Here is a 25736-nt window from a genome sequence, read left to right as displayed (position 1 = left end):
ACAGGCACTCAGAACAAGCAGAGTTGCCAACACCTGGGGAAAGGAGCAAACCCCAGGGCTTCTTGCACTAGACGGTTTCACCAAGTGCTTCCCTTTGCCTCGCAGGTGAACAGTCTGCGCCTGGCTGACCCGGTGGAGGCTGTGCTGCAGCTCCAGGACTGCGGCGTCTTCATCAGGATCATTGACGGCATGTAAGTCGGCACTGCCTTCCCTGCAGCCTCTCGTGCAGCTGTAGGCTGCGGTGGGAACTGCATCTGTTTCCTTTCCTGGCTGGCCAGAGAGCGCCACCGGATTGGAACGTCTTCCAATCACTGTGTGTCTCTATGAGAGAGGTTTCACTCTGGTCCCGTCTTGAGGCTTCCTCGCTCTTTCGTAGGAGAGCTGCCAGGTCTCTGTTCTCACCTCTGGGAGCCTGCCCTGGTGTTCCCTGTCCTCTTGTCTCAACAGGAGTCTTCTACAGCCCTCCTCCTTATCTCACAAGATCATCCTTACCTCACAAACCCTCTTTGCAACCTTTGGGGCCAGGAAGAAGAAAGGGGAAGCTCATAAACTTGAGAGAAAGAAGCAGGACCTAAAAATCTTTTAACTTGTTAGCACTGCACAGATTTATGCCTTTCTAACCCATTAGCGCATTTCTGGGGTTTTCACCTACCTCATTTAACTTATTCTCTGAGGTCAGTTAGCATTTGGTAAGCTGCTTGTCATGTAGCCAGGATCTCAGTTTAGGCCTCTTCGTTTTAGATCTGTGTCTTTAGCACATTTCCTTTGAACTTCACAATTATCTGAGAAATGAGTGGAGTGGGCCCTCCTCCTCTTGTCTCACCTTTCTGGAACCCAGCAAAGATGGGTCAAGCCATAACCTATATTTATTTTTTTAAAGCTTATATGGTTCATCTTGTTTCCTGTACCCTCAACTTTAAGGAATTATGAAGGGCAGACTGACTGACCTTTTACTTCTTTGTGCTATGGGCAAAAGTATAGGGAAACCATGATGTAAGGAATTGGGGGGACAGTGGAGAGGACCGACTTTCCCAGTTTAAAGGAAAGCACAATAGATGCTGAGTCCCCCGGACCAAGATCTGAAGTGTTGAGGCATCCTATGGGGCTCAGTGATAATCTGCAATGCAGGAAACACAGGTTCGATCCCTGGGCCAGGAAGATCTCCTGGAGGAGGAAATGGCAACCCACTCCAGTATTCTTGCCTGGGAAATGCCATGGAGAGAGGAGCCTGGCGGGCTATAGTCCATGGGGTCGCAAAGAGTCAGACACGACTGAGCGACTGAGCACACACACACCTGTATGCGTTGTATCCACACACAGCATGGGGCAACTGGAATTCAGCATCTCTGTGAAGCAGGTTGGCTGCATTTATAGGCAGCAGCTCATTGACAGGGAAACAAGGTAGAACTGAACTTGTCAAAGGCAGGGTCTGGGTCTAATTCATCTTCAGGTCCTCTACACCTAACTTAGGACTGCGGTGATTAGTTTTAATTAATGTTTATTAGGTGAAAATGAGTGAATGAACATATAGTTGATATTCTAGTGGGGCTGAGTGCCCCACGACAGATGTGTTTTCTAGAGTGGGTTTTTTTGGTTTTTTAATCTTTTGAGATTTATATTGATAATGAGATGTCTAATATGATTTCTTAAAGGTCCCTGTGGCTCTGACTGGCCCACTTGCCTTAGTGAAGGAAGCCACTGTATTTTCTTATTTTGGTACAGACACTGCCATTTTCTTTTCTTTTGGTTGCACCACATGGATTGTGGGATCTTAGTTCCCTGATCAGGGATAGAATCTGGGCCCTGGTAGTGAAAGTGCTGAGCCCTGACCACTGGACTGCCAGGGAATTCCTGGACAACACCATTTTTTTCCCCGGTTACCCAGACACAGGACATTTCAACATCATTTTGAATTCTCCCCTCACCTGGGCACTGATTTCTAATGTCACCATCTTCTCAGTTTGTCCTTTCAGGAGATTTCTCACATCCCTTCCTCTGCCTCTGGATACCAGACTCTCATGACTTCATTCTTCTCTAACCTATCCTTAGTCCTGGGTATCCCTGTAGTGTGATCTCAAGACCTTCCTCCATCCTGCTTTCAAAACTGTGTGCTCAACAGCTCATGGATCTCGGCAACTCTTCATTGCCAAGAGGTTGAAATCTAAAAACTTCAGTTTGGGTATTCAGAGCTTTCATCAGGGGCCCATTTCTTCCCTCCAGTCTTGTTTCTTATTCATTTCTACCTCTACACCCAACTCTCTGTTTTTTTGTTTTTTTGTTTTTTGGATCTTGTAGACTTTCCTAAATTCTGACCTTTGTTAATTGCATCATCATGGTACTGCTTAACTTGTTCTTCCCCTTGTTGCCTATAAACTGGTAATTAGATCTAAATTTAATTAGCTTAAGATTTTTTTTCAAGGATACTTCATAGACGGAGTTGTGTACCACCTGTAAGTCAGCATTTTGTAACTCATAATGTAACTAGTAACCATTTTGCAAACCCTAATGAAAGTAGATCTAGGCAACTAACATCAATGGCCAGTAAAACATTAGGCTGGCAGTACCTAACCTACAATTTAATTTTAACATCACCAAAGGAGAGACAGCCAGGTATGACTTCCTCATTGTAACAGATATAGTGTGCAGCATGGATGGATCAAGCTTTTGCTTTTGAGGAGATAAATTTCCTTGCCTGATGACAAAAGCTGTAGATGTGTCCAGGGGTGCGGATGTATATCCTTGGTTTAGCCACTGTAAGTTTATAACCCAGTGGGAAATTTGCATAAGGCAGGTCAAAATTTCAAGATGCCCATTTTCCAAGTTATTTTCTAAGGTGCTGCCTGAGCTTTAGATTAGAAGAGACAGGTGGGGAGAAGAGTAGCAGTGGGGAGAGAGGGAGTGTGTGTGTTGGATGGAAGTGCTACTGAAATCCCAGGTTAACCCTGATCACAGATACAGGGCAATGCTGACCAGCTTTCTATGGGAAAACGTTATTGGTGAATGTGTTCTGGCTGATTCGTTTATGATGCTCCTACTGTTGCTAACAGAAATCAGACACCTGGTTCTCAGGGAAAGACAGCGGAGGAGGGCTAGGTTGGCAGCGGATAGAATCTGTGGGAATTGAACAAATGCTTGTTCCTTGGCCACTGGCTTTCTCTCTCAGAAAATTGATTAGAGTCAACGCCTTTGACAAGTTTTTCCATTTTTCTGTATGTGAATTCAGTTCAGTTCAGTCGCTCAGTCATGTCCGACTCTGCAACCCCATGAATTGCAGCACGCCAGGCCTCCCTGTCCATCACCAACTCCCAGAGTTCACTGAGACTCACGTCCATCTAGTCGGTGATGCCATCCAGCCATCTCATCCTCTGTCGTCCCCTTCTCCTCCTGCCCTCAATCCCTCCCAGCATCAGAGTCTTCCAGTGAGTCAGCTCTTCACATGAGGTGGCCAAAGTACTGTAGTTTCAGCTTTAGCATCATTCTTTCCAAAGAAATCCCAGGGCTGATCTCCTTCAGAATGGACTGTGTGTGAATAGCCTGAACCAAATAGGCTATCCCATCTCTTTGATATCTGCAAATCAAAGTTCAGTGGAGGCATTTTCCCAGAAAACTTAAAGCCCTGATATTTACCTTATGGATGTTGATCTCTGCTCATCCCAGTTAAAAGCATTCCTCATCGGTCAGTCAGTATTCCTACCTTTCAGCTCACACAGAGTGGTCACTTACAAATGATGCGCATGGGTCTGTGAGTGTTGTAGGAATGCCTGAGAAGGAGGGGGGACATGACTAGCAGTGGTTCTGTTTGGCTTCCTGCCAGAGATGGGACTTGAATGCAGTCTTCTTAAAGGATGGGCTGTGTTTCCCCAGGACCAGCGTTTTCCAAAGCATGTTCCATGCAACTGTGCTATCTCAGGGGCTCAGTGGTAAAAAAATGGGTTTTGTGGTCAGATATGTTTAGGAAATAATGCATATAATGCCTTCTTCTTTAGAAAATGTTCAGTTGGGTTTAACCCAGTATTTCTCAAACATTTAACCGAAGTACCATGTTTATTTTTTTTTTATCAAATGGAATACACTTAGGTAAATTACTACTCTGTGATGAGGCAAAGAAAGAGTCACAACATTCCACATTGTGGGTGGGTAGGGAGGATGGCTCTTTTGGGAGTCTGAGGAGATTAGCATCTCTGAAGGAATTTGTAGGTGTCCCTAATCACAGACCAGCTACCCAGAGTGCTGCTTGTGGGGCTTCCCTTGGAAGAAGCCCTTGTAATCACTCCGGAGCTGGATGGAGTAACTCCCAGTCTTGGCTGGGATGCTTCTGTGCTTTGCAGGGGGATTCTCAAGTCTGCCCTGGGGGATTCTCAAGTCTGCCCTGCCCTCTGGAAAGTTGATTGAAACCTGGAGATGTGGGATCTGAATAATAGGAAGCCTTTTAATCAGTATCTTCATCTGTAGCCTTGATTGAAAAGTCAGCTTTCTAACTTCTAAATGAGGGTAGTCACTTCTGAAAATGAAACTGCATTTAGCCAAAGGGGCTGGGGCCAGGCCTGTATGAGAGCGCCCCCTGCTGCTCCCTGCCGTCCTTGCTCTTCACACTTCGCTCACCTTTCCACTTAAACCAGCGTCGGGAAGGTCACAGATCAAGAGTGATCGTCCCTTGGCCTGGCCCCTCGGAGACCACCTCAGCCTTCAGCCTTGTGAGTGTTGAACTTTGCCGGGCCACTTGAGAGCCTTGTTCCCATCTGCTCTGTCAGTTCTTGGATCTGATTTCCTGTTTCCGTAGTCCTCTCACTCTAGCGGCACACATAGTGTGCCCGTACTTGTCCTCTTGTCACATGTTCCCAGGCGTCCTGACCTTTTACGCTGAGCCATTCTGGACTATTGACCCCAACTTCCCCTCCATCTGTGCTGCCTCCATCACTTCTCGGCCTGCTTCCCACAGAGCTTTTCCATATTCACAAATGGGGTGGCAGAGTGCCGTCTTTTCCAGGAGGGCCTCAGGCCTCAAGTCCCCACTTCTCAGCCACCACGCAGTTCCTTCTGGGTAAATGGTGTCTTCTCCCCTGCTTCCAGCGCCTGGCCTGGCTCTCCATCAGATCCAACAGAGACCCTGCCTGAAGGGATGGGAAGGTGGTAGGTAATGCAGTAGCCAGGAGGGAAGGCTGGCCAAGTACTCTGGTTCTAACACTTGTTCTTTTTCTAGCCTTGGCTCTGATGAGGGGCAGCAAATCCTGCAGCGGCCGGTGCCAGAGAGACTGGAGTTTGTGTGCAGTTTTCTGCAGAGTAAGCACCTTCCTGGCTGGGAAGGAGCTGCTTCCTGGGGCTCGGGCGGCCAGAAGAACCAGGTCTCAGGTGTCGGGAGGGGCAGAGGCTTGAGGCCACCCACTGTGTGCCACCGAGATGAGTATGGCCAGGGTGGCTTCTCTGTGTCTGGCCTGCACCAGTTGGGGGAGAGTATCACTACAGTCCCAGAGTATGAGTCTGGGATCCAGGTAGAGCAGGGGGTTGATTCTGGGGACTCATTACCTTGGGTTCCCATTCCTTCCACTGCAAGGAGACAGAAAGATCCGTGTTACCTTCTTCCCCTTGCTGGGAGAACAGTTTCCCATGGTAACCCTAAATTAATTGCGTAAGTGATAGGTATAGGGGCACAGGCAGGGTAAGAGTGAGATCTTGCCCTTCTATTCTACTGTTTGTGTGACCTTTCTAGACATGGGTTCCCTGTCTATAAAATGAAGATGATTAACAATTGCTCTTAAGATTGACATGCAGAGTAAATAAAGATACATGCAAAGCTTCTAGTGGGCTTCCCAGGTGGTGCTAGCAGTAAAGAAACTCCCTGCCAATGCAGTGAGACATAAGAGATGCAGGTTTGATTCCTGCATTGGGACAATCCCTTGGAGGAATGCATAGCAACCACTCCAGTATTCTTGCCTGCAGAATCCCATGTACAGAAGAACCTGGTGGGCTACAGTCCATAGGGTCAGAAAGAGTCACCTGAACAGCTGAGCACACGGGCAGTCAGAGCTTCTGGCGCAGTGCTTGTCGGTCCCCTCCCCCATAAGGCTGTGGACACAGTTCTCACCTTTGATCCAGGCGCTCTCTGCCATCCCCACCTCAAGAGGCTTATAAGAAAGGTGATGATGGATTAAGATAAAGCAGGGTATTAGTAATTGAGCCCAGCCCCCCTGGCAGCATAAGAAGCAGGTATCCCCCCCAACCCTGGTCTGACTCAGCTGCAGGCAGGCTTCCTCTGTACCCTCAGTTGGAAGGAGACTCTGCAGTGACCTGGAATCTGGGCTCCTCCTCTGTGGTGCTGAGGGGGAGTTGGTGTGTGGGTGGGTGAGTGCTATATCAGGCCCCAAATCTGCTGTGAATTCCCAGCCTGTTTTCTCCTTGAACTGTCCCTGTAGTCCTTGGACTAGCCCAGGATAGAATTAACTTCAGGTGGAAATGTGTGTGTCGTCTCCTGGCCCCACCGGTTTTCTGATTATCTCAGGGATGGTTCCCAGGAAATTCACCTTGTTTTCTATATTATTGTCATTACAGAAAACCGAAAACATCCCTCTTCTGCAGAATGCTTGGTGTCAGTGCAGAAGGTGATGGAGGGCTCAGAGCTGGAGCTAGCGAAGGTACCTGTGGAAAACGAACCTGATGGGGGTGAGAGGGTGGCACCAGAGGGGCCTGCTGGGGGGCCTTCTCTCAACCCAGAAGTGGTGGGGGCTTTATTTCTGAGTCTTGTGGAGGTTGGTGGTAGGTCAAGGCAGCCACCTAGCTGAGGCTTGATTCAGCCAAGGATTTTAGCCCATCCTAATGACCAAGAGACTTACTGGACCATTACTGTGGCCTCTGTGGACAGCTGGCAAGTCAGGCCTTAGCCGGCTGTCGTCATATTTTTCTTTTTAGCTCAATCCAGTTCACTCCCCTTCTGTTTCTGGGTGCTGTCGTATGAAGGATGCCTTAGGTGTCATACCCTGGGTTCCATGAGTGCAGGGATTCTGGCTCCCGGCTTTTTGCACAGTGAGCACTGAATCCTCGATCAAGAGGGATGGGGTGGGGAGAGGTGGGAGTGGGGTTCAGGACGGGTGACACATGTACACCCATGGCTGATTCATGTCAACGTATGGCAAAAACCACCACAGTATTGTAAAGTAATTAGCCCCCAATTAAATAAATAATTTTTTTAAAAAAAGAGAAGAAAAGTGTTTCCTGATACAGTTAAGGGCAGCAGCCTGGGGCTGCTGAATTCTGGGAGAGCTCGGAGTCCCCAGAACAGGGCAGGGGTTGGGGCCTGAGCAGAGAGGCAGCCCTGCTCAGCAGCCGCTCCTGCTTGCTCCTAGGTGGCCATGCTGCTGCTGTACCACTCCTCCATGAGCTCCAGGAGTCTCAGGGACTGGGAGCAGTTTGAATACAAGATTCAGGTAAGCCCTGCGGCTCCATCCCACCCAGCAGGCTTGCCCATGTTTCACTCCATGCCAGTTGTTTTTCTCTAAACAACATGCATTGTTCTTTTTAAAAATTATGTTATAGTAGTAACAGCCATTCAGTATAGAAAGTCTGGAAAATACCAAGAAGCACAAAGAAGGAAATAAAAGTTGCTGGTAATCGCATTCTCAGCAGTAACTGCTGACTTTTAAAGGATATACGTCCAGGCCCTTTTCACGTACATATGTTTAACTGTACCTGTACGTGAACTGTGTTTGGATAATACATAGAAATTATTTTTCCCTCTTGTGTGTGCTTCTGTATGTTTAAGTGGGTGTTTTACACAGACTGTCACTGCATTTCACCCTCCTTTCCTCTAGTAGGACGGATCAGTGAGGGTGTCTTTGTCTATCGTGACAGTCTAGCTCAGAGCGGTTGCCCCTCTTCCCTCCTCTGCATGGTCCCTAAGTGAAGGGGAGTTGGTGCATCTGCTTCATTAGAGAGGGAACTACCTGCCGTGCGGTCCTGATGTTGTCCTTGCTTCCTGCATGAGCAGCTGTGCTTTGTTTAGAGCAGCAGCAGCTGGGATGCCAGAGGGTCATGTCTGTTACTGGCAGGGCAGTGTCCGGAGAGCTGTGGCCTTTCACGTAGTGGTAGAAGTGTTGAGTTCACCCCCTTTCGTACTCACTTAGCTCGTGGCTTGTCACAGGTTGGGGTTGTAATGCTGTGGGAGGAACAAGTGGCTCCTTCCTTCCTTTAACGTTTTCTCTGCTCTAAGCTGATCATAGACCAGGTAGAAAGAAATTCTAAAGAAATAAGGAAAATGGCCAGAGAAGTCAGATCAACTCTGTAGCTTTGGAATTCAGACAGCGAAGGCAAGATTTTACAGCTGAGCTGGTGGTTAAGCCCTGCATGAGCCCCGAAGGTGTTTTCACTCAGACAGAGAACAGCAGTCAGGGCCAGCTGGGAGGGGCCAACAGAGTTCTGTGTAAAAGCTTTCTGACTGGGTTGCTTTGCTTACCTATTCTTATCTCATGGTCAGGAGTGAAGTCAGTTTGGACTTCTGTCTGACCCTGGGTGCATCTTTGGGGGAAATGAGGGGCTGGGGACAAGTAGAGTGGAACGTCTTTGGTGGGATATTCTGGACTGGACCATGGGGCTCTGAGGGCGGGGATGGGTTCCAGCAGAACCTTAGGGCACCTCCAGGATGGTGCCCTCCATGCCTGCAGGCCTCCCGAACACCTCAGTGATGCTCTTTCTCTGTCTGTGGCCCAGGCTGAGTTAGCTGTCATTCTCAAATTCGTGCTGGACCATGAGGATGGGCTAAACCTGAATGAAGACTTGGAGAGCTTCTTGCAGAAAGGTAAGTAGGGACCATTCCTGACGATCTCGTCTTTTCTGAGCTGGGGACTGCTAGGATCCTGAGTTGTCAGAAAGTTCTGGGGGTTTGCCCCCACACAGGGCACTGAGTAGGTGCTTAGGAAACGTGTGGAACATGGAGTGACATGACTTCTGGCCATGTTGCCTTCATCCCAGTTTCCACAGAGCTCCTCCTCGTGCCTGGCAGCAGCTCAGCAGGACATTTGTAAGTGATCGTGTCTGCTGTCAGTTCTCCTGGTTTACCCCACTACCTACATGCACATCTTGTTTTGTTTTTTATTGTTTAAACAGTCATTACTCTTGACTTACAAGCTGGAAGTACACAGTTTTAGACGACTGTTATTCCTTACATATTGCTCGTGTGCTAGGTGGGAAGGCAGATACATAAACCAGAATATATGATGAGAAAAAAGTGCTAGAACAGGGAGGTATTGAATCTATCAGGCATCTTGCTGGAAGTACAGTAAAGAGTGCGAGTGCTGCCTGTTGGGAAGAGCCATCTAACGACGACAGGTGGCAGGTCTCGGCACATTCACCCAGCCCCTGAATTTGGTATTCCTTGTGTTCAGGTTCCCTGTGAGCAACTTCAGGTGGAGATGTTGTAGATGTGAGTGTAGAATGCAGGAGAGGGCTCTGGGCCAGGCTGTGGGCTTGCACGTTGGTATATGGATGGCCACTGAGGCCTTGGGCACTGTGGGCAGAGCACGCAGGCCCCATCAGAACTCTGGGGCTTGGTGGGCAGGTGGGTGGGAGAGGAAGGAGCGGGTGCCGGAGAGGGAGCCCAGGTGTTCGAGGCAGGAGGGCCTTGTGAAGGTCGCCGTGAGAGCCAAGAAAAGAGGAGATTTTGAGAAAGAAGTCATGCTGGCAGTGCACGATTTCAGAATGAGGGTTTCAGTGAGGAGGCTGCTGGCTCTTGACTTGAGAGGCCACTGGGACTGAGAGGAGTCATGAGCACTTGGTCCGGTCTCTTGAGTACAGAGTCTGGGCAGGGAAGCCCTGTACTTTGGCTTAGGGCACTGACTGCTGGATAACCCAGACCTCAGGCTTCAAGCTCTGCCCAGCCTTCTTCTGCAGCTGACATATAAGTGTCTGGATTCATCCCCGCTAAGGCAAGTTCTCAAATAGGATAAAGATGCAAATCTGTCCACCTCTTACTGACCTCTCTGTGGCTTGTCTGCTCTTTCCACTCCAGCTCCTGTCCCTTCCCCCCGTTCCAGCACCATCTCTGAAGAGCTGTCTCCACCCAGCCACCAGGCCAAGAGGGAGGTTCACTTCCTAGAGCTACAGAAAGTTGCCTCTTCCAGCGGGAACAAGTATGTGCTGGGCCTCTTCTCCCAGGATGGGAGGCCCTCGACACCCAGCGCTCGGATCCCTGCCTCCAAGGGGCCAAACTGTTGACCAGCCCCTGAGTCATCAGAGAGCTTGGAGTATCTTACAGACGTGTGACGTCCTCCCCTATGTCAGGATCAGAGGGGGACTTGGTTGGGATCTGTCCTGGGCAAAAGGCCTGTCAAAGACTGGTCTCTGTTTATGGGATTTCTTGCTTTCTTGAAGACTAGGCTAAATTCCCTTAGTGCAGTTCTGTAAAGGCAAAGAGAATGCCCTCCTTTTGCAGCTGTGGGGGGTGGGGAGGCATAGAGAAATTAAGACTTGAAGAAAGAAGAGGAGCTTTCTCTAGGTCACGTCATAAAGCACGAGGTAGCACTGCAGGCAGAACCCAGGTATTTGGGCCTCGCCCCTGTGCGCATACCCACAGGGCCCCCCGACCCCCACCCGCGCCTGTTGGTTGCTTCCGCCCTCATGTCTTGGGCTCTGACCATGGCATCTGGGCCATCTTCCTCAGCTTCCTCTCAGGTTCTCCAGCCTCCCCCATGGGTGACATCTTGCAGACCCCACAGTTCCAGATGAGGCGGCTAAAGAAGCAGCTTGCAGATGAGAGAAACAATCGAGACGAGCTAGAGCTGGAGTTGGCTGAGAACCGCAAGCTCCTCACCGAGAAGGGTAGGTTCCTGGCTCGCTGGCGGATGTGTGTGGACGGGCAGCATTCAGGATTTTCATCTGGGAACGTGCTGGGCTTGTCTGAGGTGTGGCCCTTCTGCCTCCTGTGTTGTCTCCTCTGCTGGCCTGGGAGCCGAGCTCCTCCCTGGGCCCACTGGCTGACCCCTGGAAGCAGGTGCTATCCGTGCCCCCCTCCTTCTTTCCCTGGACCAGCTGCCCCTCCCCCCTCCCCCTCGCTCCTCCCCTCGCCCTGGGTTGAGTCCTCTCCTCCCCTCCGGGGCAGATGCACAGATAGCCATGATGCAGCAGCGCATTGACCGCCTCGCTCAGCTCAACGAGAAGCAGGCGGCCAGTCCGCTGGAGCCCAGGGAGCTGGAGGAGCTGCGTGGCAAGAACGAGAGGTACGGTTCTCCTGCTGTCCTTCTGTGCCCGGCACAGCAGCCATGTGCTCTTTCCTCACTGCCCCACTCTCTCGCAGCCTCACTGTGCGGCTGCATGAAACTCTGAAGCAGTGCCAGGACCTGAAGACAGAGAAGAGCCAGATGGATCGCAGAATTAACCAGCTTTCTGAGGAGAATGGGGACCTTTCCTTTAAGGTGAGAGTTGGGGTTTCTGGTCCGCACCTGGAAGCCCGGTGCAGCTGAGTTGGTCTGTACAATTCCCCCAGAGGATTGAGGAGAGTGTCCTCATTCCTTAATTGGCTACTGCCAGGGACGGACCGGCTGGTGGCCGTAAATTTTGATTAGTAGTCCTGCGTTAGAGATATGATTAGTTGCATTTGGCTTGAGGAGGGCTGGAAGGATAACAGGAACCGTCCAGACCCTGGAGCTCAGCAGGCAGACAGCAGTGGTTCTGGCAGTTTTGACCCTGCGTGACGGGGCTTCCCTCTTGTCTGTCTCAGCTGCGGGAGTTTGCCAGTCACCTGCAGCAGCTCCAGGGGGCCCTCAACGAACTGACAGAAGAGCACAGCAGGGCCACTCAGGAGTGGATGCAGAAGCAGGCGCATCTGGACAAGGAGCTCGGCACAGCCCTGCAGGACAAGGTAGCCCTCTGCTTTGGGAAGTCAGGGCCACGGCCTTGACCACATGCCCAAAGCTGAATGTCGTTTACCTCTATGGGACCTTTGGACTTCCTTGGTGGCTCAGATGGTAAAGTGTCTGCCTCCAATGCAGGAGACCCGGGTTCAATCCCTGGGTTGGGAAGATCTCCCGGAGAAGGAAATGGCAACCCACTCCAGTATTCTTGCCTGGAAAATCCCATGGATGGAGGAGCCTGGTAGGCTGTAGTCCATGGGGTCACAAAGAGTCAAACATGACTGAGTGACTTCACTTTTCAGTATGGGACCTTTGGGAATTATGCTAACTACTCTTCAAGGCTTAATAATGTGCTGTAATGGGCTTTGGTTCAGTATACCTGTATATCCTGTCTCTGCTGTTTACAGGTGTGGCTCTTGGACAAGTTACTTCTTTCTAAGCGTCTTTTCCCTAAAATGGGAAAAAGAATTAGTAGCTGCCTTATCGTCTGTTGTAGGATAATGCGTATAGAGCACTGAACACACATTGTCTGGTACGAGGTGAAGTTGCTGAGATTATTGTTGCTATTAAGAACGCAGCTCTGCCACGTATTAGTAACCATGTAGCCCCCGGACAAGGCACTTACCTAACTAATGGGATAATAATGTTGATGCTCACAAGGGCTTGTGTGACAAGCTGGTGCCTGTTTCATTTCTGTTAACCTGGGGCTCTCATTTACTCCCAGAAATGCCTTGAAGAGAAGAACGAAATCCTTCAGGGAAAGCTTTCACAGCTGGAAGAACACTTGGCCCAGCTGCGGGAGAACCCACCCCAGGAGAAGGGTGAGGTGCTGGGTGACATCTTGCAGGTAGGGACTCGGGCAGCGGTGACACCTGTGGGCTGGGGTGGCTGCTGACCCGTGCTCTCCATGTTCAGGTTCCTGGTGGGCCTCAATCCCTGGAGGGGCAGAGGGCACCAAGTCGTGCTGATCCCCGTTTGTCTCTTTATTTCACCAGCTGGAAACCCTCAAGCAAGAGGCATCCACTCTCGCTGCAGACAACACCCAGCTTCAAGCCAGGGTGGCAGCATTGGAGACCGAGCGGGGCCAGCGGGAAGCCAAGCTGCTCGCCGAGCGGAGCCACTTGGAAGAAGAAAAGCAGCAGCTGGCTGGCCTGATTGCCGAGCTGCAGGGTTCCCTGTCCAACCTCAGCCAGGCCAAGGAGGAGCTGGAGCAGGCTTCTCAGGCTCAGGTGGCCCGGCTGTCCACCCAGGTGGCCACATTGACCTCCGAGCTGGATACCCTCAACACTGCTGTGCAGCAGCGGGATGGGGAACTGGCCGGCCTGAAGCAGCAGGCCCAAACGGAGCAGGCACAACTCACACAGACTCTCCGTCAGCAGGAAGAGGCTGCCCAGGGCCTCCGCCAGCAGGTGGAGCAGCTGAGCAGCAGCCTGGAGCGGAAGGAGAGGCAGCTGGAAGAGGCCGCCACGGAGAAGGAGGCCACCCGGCGAGACCAGGCCCAGCAACTGGCTGTTGCGGCCGAGGAGCGGGAGGCTGCTCTCCGGGAGAGAGACATGGCCCTCCAGCAGCTGGGGGCAGTGGAGAAGGAGAAGGCTGCCGAGTTGGACGTCCTGCAAGAGCAGCTGCGGGCTGCCCATGAAGCCCAGGATGGTGCCCAGTCCTCGCTGACACAGGCCCAGCAGGAGAAGGTGGAGCTGAGCCAGAAGGTGGAGGAACTCCATGCCCATGTTGAGGCAGCCCGCCAGAAGCAGAGTGAGGCACAGGCCCAGGTGGCAGAGCTGAAGGCCCAGTTAAGGTCTGAGCAGCAGAAAACAACCGAGTGGGAAAGAGTGGCCCAGGAGAAGGCCCAGCTCCAGGAGCAGGTCCGGGCCCTGGAGGAGTCCCTGAAGGCCACCACAGGCAGCCTGGAAGAGGAGAAGCGCAGGGCTGCAGACACCCTGGCAGAGCAGCAGCGGTGCATCTGCAGGTTGGAGGCGGAGACGCAGAGCCTGGTGGAGCAGCATGAGCAGGGACAGAAGGAGCTGGAAGAAGAGAGAGCTGGGCGCAAGGGGCTGGAGGCCCGGTTACAGCAGCTCGGGGAGGCCCATCAGGCCCAGACGGAAGCCCTGCGGCAGGAGCTGGCCGAGGCTGTAGCCTCCCAGCGCGAGGCCGAGAATGAGTGTGAGCAGCTGGCCAAGGAGGTGGCCACCTGGCGTGAGCGGTACGAGGACAGCCAGCAGGAGGAGGAGCAGTACAGCGCCATGTTCCAGGAACAGCTGATGACTCTGAAGGAGGAATGCGAGAAGGCCCGCCAGGAGCTACAGGAGGCCAAGGAGAAGGTGGTGGGGATCGAGGCCCACAGCGAGCTCCAGATCAGCCGGCAGCAGGACGAGCTGGCTCAGCTCCACGCCAGCCTGGCCAGGGCCCTGCAGCAGGTCCAAGAGAAGGAGGGCAGGGCCCAGCAGCTCGCCACCGACCTTGCCACCCTGCAGGAGAAGATGGCGGCCACCAGCAAGGAGGTGGCCCGCCTGGAGGCCTTGGTGCGCAAGGCAGGTGAGCAGCCGGAGACGGCCTCCCCAGAGCTGCCCAAGGAGCCGCCCAGGGCAGGAGACAGAGAGTCGGAGTGGCTGGAAGAGCAGCAGGGACGCCCGTTCTGCAGCACGCAGGCCGCGCTGCAGGCTATGGAGCGTGAGGCTGAGCAGATGGGTAGCGAGCTGGAGAGGCTGCGGGCCGCGCTGATGGAGAGCCAGGGGCAGCAGCAGGAGGAGCGTGGGCAACAGGAGAGGGAGGTGGCGCGGCTGACCCAGGAGCGGGGCCGGGCCCAAGCTGACCTTGCCCTGGAGAAGGCCGCCAAGGCGGAGCTGGAGATGCGGCTGCAGAACGCACTCAATGAGCAGCGTGTGGAGTTTGCTGCCCTGCAGGAGGCACTGGCCCAGGCCCTGAGGGAAAAGGAGGGGATGGACCAGGAACTGGCCAAGCTTCGTGGGCAGGAGGCAGCCCAAGGGGCAGTGCTGAAGGAGCTTCAGCAAACCGTGGAGCGACTGAAAGAACAGCTGGCCAAGAAAGAGGAGGGGCGCCCGCAGTCTCTTCGGACAGCCAGCCGAGAAGACGCTTCTGGATTGCGAACCCAGTCCGAGGCTACTGGAAAGACTGAGCCAGAAGGCTCTGAACTGCAGGCTCTGCAGGCAGAGGTGAGCCGGCTGGAACAGCAGGCCCGTGAGCACCAGGAGAAGGCCTCCAGCCTGGAGCACAGCCTTGAGTCTGAGCGCGCTGCCCACATGGAGCAAGCCAGTACTCTGAAGACTCTGCAGGGCCAGTTAGAGCAGAAGGCCCAGGAGCTGGGGAGCAGTCAGGATGCCTTAGCCTCAACCCAGAGGGAGTTGGCCACCCTCCGTGCCAAGGCCCAGGAGCACAGCAAGGCCGAGGACGAGTGGAAGGCCCAGGTGGCCCGGGGTCAGCAGGAGGCCGAGAGGAAAAACAGCCTCATCAGCAGCTTGGAGGAGGAGGTGTCCATCCTGAACCGCCAGGTGCTGGAGAAGGAGGGCGAGAGCAAGGAGCTGAAGCGGCTGGTGGTTGCTGAGTCAGAGAAGAGTCAGAAGCTGGAAGAGCGGCTGCGCCTGCTCCAGGCGGAGACCGCCAGCAGCAGCGCCAGGGCTGCGGAACGCAGCTCCGCTCTGCGCGAGGAGGTCCAGACCCTCCGGGAGGAGGCTGAAAAGCAGCGGGTGGCTTCTGAGAGCCTGCGGCAGGAGCTGGCCTCGCAGGCGGAGCGAGCAGAGGAGCTGGGCCAAGAGTTAAAGGCCTGGCAGGAGAAGTTCTTCCAGAAGGAGCAAGCCCTCTCGGCCCTGCAGCTGGAGCACACCAGCACACAGGCCCTGGCGAGCGAGCTGCTGCCCGTCAAGCACCTGTGCCAGCAGCTGCAGGCCGAGCAGGCTGCTGCCGAGAAGCGCCACCGGGAGGAGCTGGAGCAGAGCAAGCAGGCGGCTGGCGGGCTGCGGGCAGAGCTGCTGCGGGCTCAGCGTGAGCTCGGGGAGCTGCTGCCTCTGCGGCAGAAGGTGGCAGAGCAGGAGCGCATGGCCCAGCAGCTGCGAGCAGAGAAGGCCAGCTACGCGGAGCAGCTGAGCATGCTGAAGAAGGCTCACGGCCTGCTGGCTGAGGAGAACCGGGGGCTGGGTGAGCGGGCCAGCCTCGGCCGGCAGTTTCTGGAAGTGGAGCTGGACCAGGCCCGCGAGAAGTACAGCCAGGAGCTGGCAGCTGTGCGCGCTGACGCTGAGACCCGTCTGGCTGAGATGCAGCGGGAAGTGCAGAGCACTGCCCGGGAGCTGGAAGTGATGACCGCCAAGTACGAGGGTGCCAAGGCCAAGGTCCTGGAGGAGAGGCAGCGTTTCCAGGAGGAGAGGCAGAAACTCACTGCCCAGGTGAGGCCCTGGCTCAGCCACACCCCCGAAGGGCAGACCTGAGAGGTGGAGACGTTGTCCCTCTACGTTCCCTGGCCTCTGATCCCCCTGTGATGCCAGAGTGTCTGGGTGGCAGGAGGAGAGGTGGCTGCTAGTACAGGTTGTCTGTTGCCCCTGCTTGCCTAAAGAAACTCTTAGTAGCCTCCCCTTCCCCAAAGGTTCTGTCTCTGGTGAGGCAGGCTGTGAGAGCCATCAGCCTTTTGAGGCGCTCTGTCGTGAGGAAGCATACTTAGAGTGGAGGCCCCAAGAGCCACCGGGGCCTCCAATGAGCCAAGATGGCATTTAAAGAGGCTGCTAGACATCTAGTTCCTTGGGGGCAGATTAGAGCCTCGGTGAGGTCAGCCTGGGAGCAGGGCGGGTGCCTTTTGGGCCCCCATCTCACGCTGTCTCCGTTGCTCCCCCATGCGCAGGTGGAGCAGCTAGAGTTATTTCAGAGAGAGCAGACTAAGCAGGTAATGCCTGAGGTCCTCGATAAATGCTGGCTGCTTAAGCGGTGACTGGTCTCGGTGCATGACCCCGGCTGCAGCTTGCCTCCGTGGGCTCCTGTTGTGAACTGTTTGTGAAGGGGCAGGGTCATGCTGTGGAACCCAGGCCGTCCCAGAGTGCGGTGTGCTGGGCCCTTTCAGGCCTCGCCCCACCCATCCCAGGTCGGCCTCTCCACCCGTCTGTATTCTCATCGTCTGTCAGGGACGAGGGGTAGGGCAGGCTTCGTCTTTTCCGTACCAGGTCCAGAGACAGCCTGCCCTTGGGACTCCCAGACTTCCAAGTCCTGCTCCCAGTTTGGGTACTCAGCTGTGGGGACTCGCAGTTTGGCCTCAGGCCTGGTGTGGCACAGCTCCCTTCTTTCCTGCAGAAGCCAGAAAGGTGATGTGCCAGGCGGCCTCCACAGATTAGCAGGGCCGTGAGCTCAGGACACTTGCCCATCACCCTCTGGGGTTTTTAACCCCCAGCATAAGATAGAGATGTCTGGGAGCAGGAGGGCCAAGGTTGAGAGGAGGTGAGGTCTGACTGCCTCACCCTTACCAGGGTTTCTGTGCTGCCCTAGACATCAAAGCTATCAAACTGGCATTTAGTGGGCGCCCCCTTCCTCCACTCCCTTTCCTACCCCATCATCTGGGGCCTGCTGAGGAGGTGGGCCCTCCTCTCCTCACATCCCCTCCTCCAGGGAGCCTGAGATGATGGGGAAGATCAGACAGAAGAGCAAACAGTTAGCAATGGAGCTCCTGCCTTTTGCCTTTACTGATCGTGCTTGAGCTCCCAGAAAGCCCAGGGGAGCCAGGAGCGTCTGTGGCTGCCATGCGCCCTCTCGTCCCCTTCCTCCCTGAGCCCTTCCTCTCTCTGGGGGTGGGGTGGGCGTGAAATGCGTGTGCTGCCCTGCTCTCGTCTTCCAGCTGCCTGACCCAGTGCTAATCACAGCCACCACACCACTAGCGCCAGCCCTGATGGCCTGTGGATGTCGGGGAGAGGTCCGAGCAGTTGGGCTTTTGCTCTGGCAGTTTCTTGCGGTAGGGGTTGGGGGGTGTAGTCATTGAGAGTGTCTGCTGGCGTTTTAGAATGGGTGCCCTGCTCCTGTCCTGCCGTGGGAAGGTTGGGGCTGGGAACGGCGGCAGTAAGTGGTGGTGGGGTGTCAGCTCCCGAGTGACCCTGCTGCCTGTGTCTGAAGCAGGGGGTGGAGGCAAGCGCGGGCAGGTGGCTCTGACAGCACTTGCGTTGGGTCATGTCACTCAGGTCCTGCCCACCAGCCAGGGCGGCCCTGAGTTTCTTACAGGGACACTGGGGACTGGCCTGGGGAAACCCCATAATTTGTCTGGATCTTCAGCGGAAGGCCCCCTGAGTCTCTCTCCTCTTGCCTCCCTGCCCCAGGTGGAAGAACTGAGCAAGAAGCTAGCCGACCATGAGCAAGCCAGCAAGGCTCAGCAGCAGAAGCTGAAGGTGGGACAGCAGGGGATGGGCCTGCCCTCCATCGGCTCAGGGGAGCAGGGAGGGAAGCGCTAAGCCCCGTCTGGGGCACCCTGGGGCCTGGCAGCCTCAGGAGCCCTGCCTGTGCCTCTGCGATCTGAGAGTGACCAGAGTGGCTCGCAACCCGCAGACCTTCACTGTCTGCTGCAGTAGCCACTAGCCATGTGTGGTTATTTAAATAAAATCCAGTTTCTCAGTTGCGCTAGCCACGTTTCCACATTCCCATGTGTGGCTAGTGGCTACCATACTGGACAGGGCAGATCAGAACATTTACAGCACTGCAGGGGCCAGTTGGGCTGTGCTGTTTAATCTTAGGGAATGAGCGCTCGTGACATTTAGTACTGCAGTGCAACTGAATATTCTTAATGCTTTCCGTGGCATCACCTTCTTTGGTTTAATGTTTGCTTTTTTGCAACTCCAGGCTTCACAGCTTTTAGTTAAGGGCAAAGGAACTTGGCCCCAGTGGCCCCAGGAGGGTCACAGGAGTTGGTGGGAGCTCAGAGCTGTTTGCCCAGCTCACTGCCCTGTGTTCCACACCGTGTCACAGTCACGCTGACACACAGGCGGAGTACACTCCTCTCAGGGGCCTTCCTGGTGCCGGGGGGTGAGGAGGTAAGGCTGGGTGGCCCTGGCCAGTGCCTGCTACAGACTTAGCACTTGCTGGCACAGATTGCGGGTGGACAGAGAATCCGCCACGGACAGACAGATCCTGCGCCCAAGGAGTCTGTGGTCTGTCTGGGAGGCTGCGCCCGCAGCATCACTGAGCCCACACCCACTTCGGAGTGAGGTGGGCAGAGGCGCAGATCTTACTCTGCTGCTCAGTCCCCGTGGCCAATGTGCTTTCAGGCTCTGTACTCAGTTTCTTCATCTGTGAAGTGGAGCTGAAGTTAGTTCCCAGAGTGGTTTTGAGGAGAAATGAGTTCTCGTGTCCTCAGCACACATGCCTGTGCCTAGACCCCTGGTGTTCCTGGGGGCCAGTGCCTTTCCTCCCGGGAGACTGTCCTCACGGAGGGAGGGTGAGGTAGCATGTGCCTGGTGTCAGGGCAAAGGCAGGCTGCCAGAACTCTTCCAGAAAGGGCACTGTCTGGACAGGAAAAGCTCCTACAGCATCTGGACTCTGAGGGGTGTGTGGTGCTTAGGCTGGAGCTGGGAGGGGCCCAGAGGCCTGTTGTGTGTCCTCAGAGAACATGCAGGAATCTGTAAACATCGTGGAGCCCAGGAGGCTAGGGGTCGGTGGATTTGGGTGAGCCAAAGAGGCCAGTGGTCATCAGCTTCTCTCCTCATTCAGGCCCAGGGCGGTGAGAGCCAGCAGGAGGTCCAGCGCCTCCAGGCCCAGCTGAGTGAGCTTCAGGCCCAGCTGAGCCAGAAGGAGCAGGCGGCTGAGCACTACAAGCTACAGGTAAGGAGCCCGGCCCCAGCCCCGGCCCTGGCGCCCCCCACTTCTCAGACCCCACCACCCACTCGCCCTTCCACCCACCCAGATGGAGAAGGCCAAGACTCATTATGATGCCAAGAAGCAGCAGAACCAAGAGCTGCAGGAGCAGCTTCGAGGCCTAGAGCAGCTGCAGACAGAGAACAAGGAGCTGCGGACAGAAGTGGATCGGCTGGGCCGGGAGCTGCAGCAGGCCGGGCTGAAGACCAAGGAAGCTGAGCAGACCTGCCGCCACCTCACAGCCCAGGTGCGCAGCCTGGAGGCACAGGTGAGGCTCTGGCCGTGCCGGCACACTGGCCTCCAGTGCCCTCCTCTCCGCAGCCACCCTGCTGAGGCCTGCCTTCACTCTCTCTCCACCGTTTCCCAGGTTGCCCATGCCGACCAGCAGCTTCGGGACCTGGGCAAGTTCCAGGTGGCGACTGACGCCTTGAAGAGCCGGGAGCCCCAGGCTAAGTCTCAGCTGGACTTGAGTATTGACAGCCTGGATCTGAGCTGCGAGGAGGGGACCCCTCTCTCTGTCACCAGGTCAGGGGGCACCCTTCCTCCCTGTCTGTTGTCAGCCCACTGTGATCAGGCAGCCTCCTGGGCACTGGGGCTATGAGAGAGGAAGATGGGAACCCTTTGCCCTCTGGAAGCTTGTTCTTAGAGGAGGAGGATGTATTAGAGGTATTAGGCCAGATGCTTGCATGTAGCATAGCGGGAATGAGAAGTAATGAGTGGTCAGAAGAGGCTTCATGGAGGCTGTCACTCCTGCTCTTGAGTCTTGAAAGAAACTGTAGGTGTGTGTCCCATGGACAGAGAAGAGTGATAACAACAAAGGTCGAGAAGGAGCTTGGCTGGACAGTGAAGTGGGGAGGGTTGGGCTCAGGCCCCTGAGGGCAGGCTGGACGCCCCCCCACTGAAGGAGGCTGGGGTTTAGACCTGATCCTGAAGGCACTGAGGGGCCTCAGAAGGGTTTGCGGTTGAGCACATGGTCAGTTTTGCATCTTAGCCTACCTATCTTGATAGGGAAAACTGAGACTTTAATGAGAACAATAAATGTATTTTTATGTTAAACACTTTATATGTGCCAGAGATACTGTTACACACCTGAGAAATATGAATTCATTTATCCCATAACAACTCTCTGAGGTAGAGTCTATGATTATCTCCTTTCACAGAGGAAAACTGGGGCAGCCTGGGGTCCCACAGTGGCAGGGCTAGGCTTGACCCCAGGCAGCCTGGCTTGAGTCCTAGCTTGTCACCACCGTGTGTCTCTCAGAGGCTGTTGTAGTCGAGGTGAGAGGGGACGAGGTAGACAGGAAAGGAGAGGAGTTGGGTGTGGTTAAGGGGCTCCTGGGTTTGGCAGGAAAGGGAAGAGATGGAGGCTGGCTGGAGGTTGCTCCCCCCAGCTTCGTGTTGGCTATAATAGGAAACAGAGGAGGAACAGACAGTGGACTTAGTTCGGGACATGTTGTTGTGGAGTCCAGAGGGGCAGTCTGGGGCTGTGTCTGGGAGGGTCTGGAGAGCAGGGTCTGGGAGTTGCCTGTATTGAGGAGCTCAGGGCATCATGGGGTGAGTGGGCTCACCAACAACAGAGCAGATGGAAGGCAGGGTCCCAGTCAAGGACTCTTTTTGGTACCTCTGAAAAATCAGAGGGTGGGGTGCTTGACCTAGTGGTCTTGTTATAAATGTCACTGGAACAAAGGGATGGACAAAATGTGATCTAGCCCCAGGAATGGCGCCTCAGCAGCCTTTTCCCCACAGCAAGTTGCCTCGCACCCAGCCAGACGGCACCAGCATCCCCGGAGAGCCAGCCTCCCCCATCTCCCAGCGTCTGCCCCCCAAAGTGGAGTCCCTGGAGAGCCTCTATTTCACACCCATCCCTGCTCGGGGTCAGGCCCCCCTGGAGAGCAGCCTGGACTCCCTGGGGGACATCTCCCTGGACTCAAGCCGGAAGACCCGCTCCGCTCGTAGGCGCACCACGCAGATCATCAACATCACCATGACCAAGGTCAGGCTGCTGGGAATGGGGCTGTAGGACAGCACCAGTCGCTTCCTCTCCAGGGCCTCTCTCCATCAGGTCTCCAAAACCGCCTCCAGACACCCACAGACGAGAGCAGCAGAGCGGTGACTTGCTTTGGCCTCCCGTAGAAAGGGGCAAGGCTGGCCTCGGCTGCCTGTCCACTGACAGGCTGCTGTGCTCTCTGTGTACAGTAGCGACCCTGTGCAGGCTCAAGGGGACAACGCAGAGAAGCCGCCCAGCCCGTGCCTCCCAGCACGCACGCTGGGTGACAGATACGTTGTGCTGCCCAGGGGGCTGCCTACCTGCCTGGGGCTCTGGTCCTTGTTTCCACATCCCAAGGAGGTTGGGGAAGAGAGGAGGGGAGCACTTCAGCTACCAAGAAACCGAAGTTCTAAAAGATGGTCCCCTGGTGCACTTGGTCAGAGGGACCTGTGGGACAAGCCTGATGTGCTCAGGAGCCACGGAGTCCAGCCCCAGCTCTGTGACCCTCAGGCCAGTCCTTTAACGCCCGTGTACCTCACTTCTAAGACAGCCTGAGGCACTCGGCCCACCCTCCCTCAGAGCCTTGTTAACAGACTCAGCGAACAATGGGCAGGAGTCCCGACAGTCTCAGCACCTTGTGTGGGATTAACAAGGCCCATTTCTTGCAGATGGGCAGCTGAGGACCCTGTGCAAAGCAGTGTGGACACGGGCAACCATGGGATCTGAGGCGCTTCGGGAAAGGAAATGGGAGGCTTTTTAAAAAAATGTTGATGTATTTGGCTATGCTTGGTGGCAGGTCTTAGTTGCGGCATGTAGGATCTAGTTCCCTAACCGGGATCAAACCCTGCATTGGGTTCAGTCTTAGCTGGTGGACCACCAGGGATGTCCCAGGACGTCAGGGCCCAGTCCCACTGCAGCAGGTGCGTTTTCTCTTCCAGAAGCTGGACGTGGAGGATCCAGACAGTGCCAACGCCTCCTTCTACAGCACACAGTCAGCCCCCGCTTCCCAGGCAGGCCCGAGAGCCGCCTCCTCCACCCAGTCTCTAGCCCGCCTGGGCTCTCCCGACGACGGCAACTCCACTCTGCTCAGCCTGCCTGGCTACCGGCCCACCACTCGCAGCTCCGCTCGCCGTTCCCAGGCCGGGATGTCCAGTGGGGCCCCTCCAGGTAGGGGACTGTGGGGGCCTGACACCCAAACATGAAACGGGACAGATCCTGACACAGCCAAAGGACAAGCTGCGATCCAGCACCTCACCCCTCTCCTCCCTTCCTGTTGTTCACCCAGGGGCTGTGCTAGGCAGTAAGGCTGATGTCATTCTCAGCCAAATGCTGCATGAGGGGCGGGGGATTCCCTGCACAGGACTGGTCCAGGCCCCTTCTCAGGTGGGGAGGGGCTGCCAGGGGGGGCCAGACTGCCAGGGATCTATCCTCAGATTCCTTTCTGAGGCTCTTGCCTTCAGGGAGCCCTCTGGGTATGGATTCCTGGTCCTCCAATAGTTTCTTTTGGTGTCACAACCTCTGCATGGGACCCCAGGGAGGAGGCAGGGAGCCAGTCCCCAGGGAAGAGATGGTAGTGGGCCTCGTGCCCATAGCTGCAGCATGGAGCAGAGCAGGACCCTGGGGTGCTGGAGTTCAAGGGCTAGGAGGGACAGAGTGGTGGCACCAAGGCGGGCAGGGTGCTGGCCTTGCAGCCCTGCTTGTTGCTGTCTCCCTGGCCCCGCACAGGCAGGAACAGCTTCTATGTGGGCACCTGCCAGGATGAGCCCGAACAGCTGGATGACTGGAACCGCATTGCAGAGCTGCAGCAGCGCAACCGAGTATGCCCACCGCACCTGAAGACCTGCTACCCCCTGGAGTCCAGGGTGAGCTCTTGGGTTCCCTGCCAGGGACCCGCCCCTGCTGGCTTCCCTCTTCCTCCTGGACCTCCCTCCCGTTTCCTAGCCTGCCAAGGAGGGGGACCTGCTTCTGGTCAACTAGCAGGCAGAGAGGAACTCAGGAGGAGGTTCTGTGGAGGGCCGGAGTGGGCAGAGGTCTCTAGGGACGGCTCCTGCGGCTCTGGTGCATGGCATAGGCCGGAAGACAACAGGACGGGAGCCGTTTGCAATAGGAAGGCTCCAAATGCCTGGCCAGTGAGGAGTTCTAGGGCGGTCTCGCTCCATTTCCAAACAGCTGAGGTCTACCGACCACTTCTTTTACCCCACACAGCCCTCCCTGAGCCTGCCTGCCATCACAGACGAGGAGATAAAAACCGGCGACCCCCGGGAGACCCTGCGCCGAGCCAGTATGCAGCCAGCCCAGATAGCTGAGAGCGCTGGCATTACCACACGGCAGCAGCGCAAGCGGGTTTCCTCAGAGACCCACCAGGGTCCCGGCACACCCGAGGTGGGTGACTTGGACTTTGGTCATCTCTAGCGGCCGCCACGTTTGCGAGTCTATTAGCAGGGAGTCTCCTGGTGCAGGAGGGAGGCAGGCGCTGGCTGGACACAGGCCACTTGTCTCGTATGCTGTAGACCTAACTGTCCTCTTCCCCATAGTCAAAGAAGGCCACCACATGTTTCCCGCGCCCCATGACCCCCCGGGACCGACACGAAGGGCGCAGACACAGCAGTACCGAGGCCCAGAAGAAGGCAGTTCCAGCTGTTAAACAGGTTAGCCGGGGGTTGAAGGGAGAACCTGGAGGGGCCCAGCCCGCGGAGCCCTAGAGCAACTGTGTGGCCAGTGGTGCCCGCAGTCTGACAGCCCTTCCCAACAGGCTGACCGCCGCCAGTCTATGGCCTTCAGCATCCTCAACACGCCCAAGAAGCTTGGGAACAGCCTTCTGCGGAAGGCAGCCTCAAAGAAAGCCCCCTCCAAAGCCTCACCCAACCCCTGCAGTGGGACCCGCCGCTCTCCGCGCATCGCCACCACCGCAGCCAGCGCTGCCACTGCTGCTGCCAGCGCTGCCGCCACCCCCCGGGCAAAGGGCAAGGTGCGGGCACTGACTGGGAAGGGGGAGGGTTCGGCTCCTAGAAACCCAGTAAGGAGCATGGGTGACAACCCCCACCCAGCCACCCCAGGGCTCTGAGTAGGCCCCTGGAGGGCAAGGGCTGAGAGCAGGTGCTCCCCTCTGGTTAGCTGCTCCTCCTCGAGGAAAGCAGAGGATAAAACACCCAGAGCTGCTCAGGTGAAACCAGCCCCTGCAAACCCGCGGTAGATGGGTCCAGGGCTGCAGCAAGGAGACCACCCTAGTCTGGGCGTGTGGGAGCGGGAGGGGGCACAGGCTGGCACTGAGCAGCTGTCTCTCTCTTCCAGGCGAAGCACTGAAGAGCCAGTGCCAGTGAGCGGCCCCACCTGTGTTCCTGATGCTGCCCTCGCCTGGCCCTTCTCCTTCTGTCCCTTTCAGTGCCTTCTCTCAGCTCCCAGGCCAACAGTGGCCCAAATCCTCGAGACAGTGACGCCTGCCCACACCCTGACGGGGACCCGGACCATCCCCAGGTGAACCGTGTGTCCTCAAGAGTGGCCCAGAGCCTGGGCAGTCTGGGTCCTCTCCCTGCCTTGCTTCCTGATGTTTTCCTAGAGTAAAGTCACTTCTCCATCGTAACCGGATTAGAGGCTGGCTTTGTGTGGCTGGGTCCTTGGGCCTAGCCAGTCCTCCCAGCCTCTGGATCTAGAAGGGACCATTGGAGGAGCAGGCCCTGGTCCCTGCTGCTCCTGGCCTCTGGGCCTCGCAAGGGCCCTTGCTCTTGAAGTCCAGGACTGGGCACTGACCTAGTGGGAGCACCCCAGCCCCAGGTGCATCCATCCACCCAAGGACCCAGTTGCCCACAGGATGCTCTTTTCCAGGAGAAGGGCCCTGCACCTGGGGGGGGGGGGCAGCCCTCAGTGGCAGCTCCCATCGCCCACCCTCCGGGGTGGGATTTGGAGTGATGGGAAGGTTTTTAAGGGCCAGAGATGGATCTTTTCTAAATGTTATTACTTGTAAATAAAGTCTATTTTTTCTCCCTTGAATGCCGAGATGCCTTGGTCTGTGTCGGGGAAGCAGGGAGACTCCAGACCACCTACCTTCTCTCAAACCCCTTCTCCTGGCCTCTCTGAGGCCACAGGATCTTCCA

The 25736-nt window shown here is 55.7% G+C and overlaps 1 protein-coding gene and 1 non-coding gene across 9 annotated transcripts in view; both read left to right on the top strand.

Annotated features, from left to right (window-relative positions):
- The window catches only part of NUMA1 (nuclear mitotic apparatus protein 1), a 72755-nt gene extending 47123 nt beyond the window's left edge, over positions 1-25632 (top strand). For 6 of the 8 annotated variants that reach the window (XM_055548955.1, XM_055548958.1, XM_055548954.1 and 3 more), the window contains exons 3-26: positions 106-191; positions 5201-5280; positions 6547-6629; positions 7338-7418; positions 8698-8785; positions 9995-10115; positions 10646-10803; positions 11084-11201; positions 11279-11396; positions 11702-11842; positions 12559-12681; positions 12830-16228; positions 16678-16719; positions 18131-18199; positions 19515-19625; positions 19708-19926; positions 20026-20183; positions 21405-21651; positions 22584-22812; positions 23371-23507; positions 23851-24027; positions 24180-24293; positions 24398-24613; positions 24937-25632. In XM_055548955.1, coding sequence (XP_055404930.1) covers positions 106-191; positions 5201-5280; positions 6547-6629; positions 7338-7418; positions 8698-8785; positions 9995-10115; positions 10646-10803; positions 11084-11201; positions 11279-11396; positions 11702-11842; positions 12559-12681; positions 12830-16228; positions 16678-16719; positions 18131-18199; positions 19515-19625; positions 19708-19926; positions 20026-20183; positions 21405-21651; positions 22584-22812; positions 23371-23507; positions 23851-24027; positions 24180-24293; positions 24398-24613; positions 24937-24948 — 6327 coding nt within the window. In that variant the 3' untranslated portion in view covers positions 24949-25632. The remainder of the gene's footprint in view (positions 1-105; positions 192-5200; positions 5281-6546; positions 6630-7337; positions 7419-8697; positions 8786-9994; positions 10116-10645; positions 10804-11083; positions 11202-11278; positions 11397-11701; positions 11843-12558; positions 12682-12829; positions 16229-16677; positions 16720-18130; positions 18200-19514; positions 19626-19707; positions 19927-20025; positions 20184-21404; positions 21652-22583; positions 22813-23370; positions 23508-23850; positions 24028-24179; positions 24294-24397; positions 24614-24936) is intronic. The other 2 variants (XM_055548959.1, XM_055548960.1) reach the window with 2 other exon arrangements.
- TRNAW-CCA (transfer RNA tryptophan (anticodon CCA)) lies at positions 11931-12002 on the top strand. Its single transcript has one exon. It is a non-coding gene; the product is annotated as a tRNA-Trp (tRNA).
- Positions 25633-25736: the final 104 nt, after the last annotated feature.

This window comes from Bubalus kerabau, chromosome 15 (assembly GCF_029407905.1).
Source record: "Bubalus kerabau isolate K-KA32 ecotype Philippines breed swamp buffalo chromosome 15, PCC_UOA_SB_1v2, whole genome shotgun sequence".
Lineage (NCBI taxonomy): Eukaryota > Metazoa > Chordata > Mammalia > Artiodactyla > Bovidae > Bubalus > Bubalus kerabau.
Note: the sequence above shows the minus strand (reverse complement) of the source record. Positions and strands in the feature narration are given on the sequence as shown.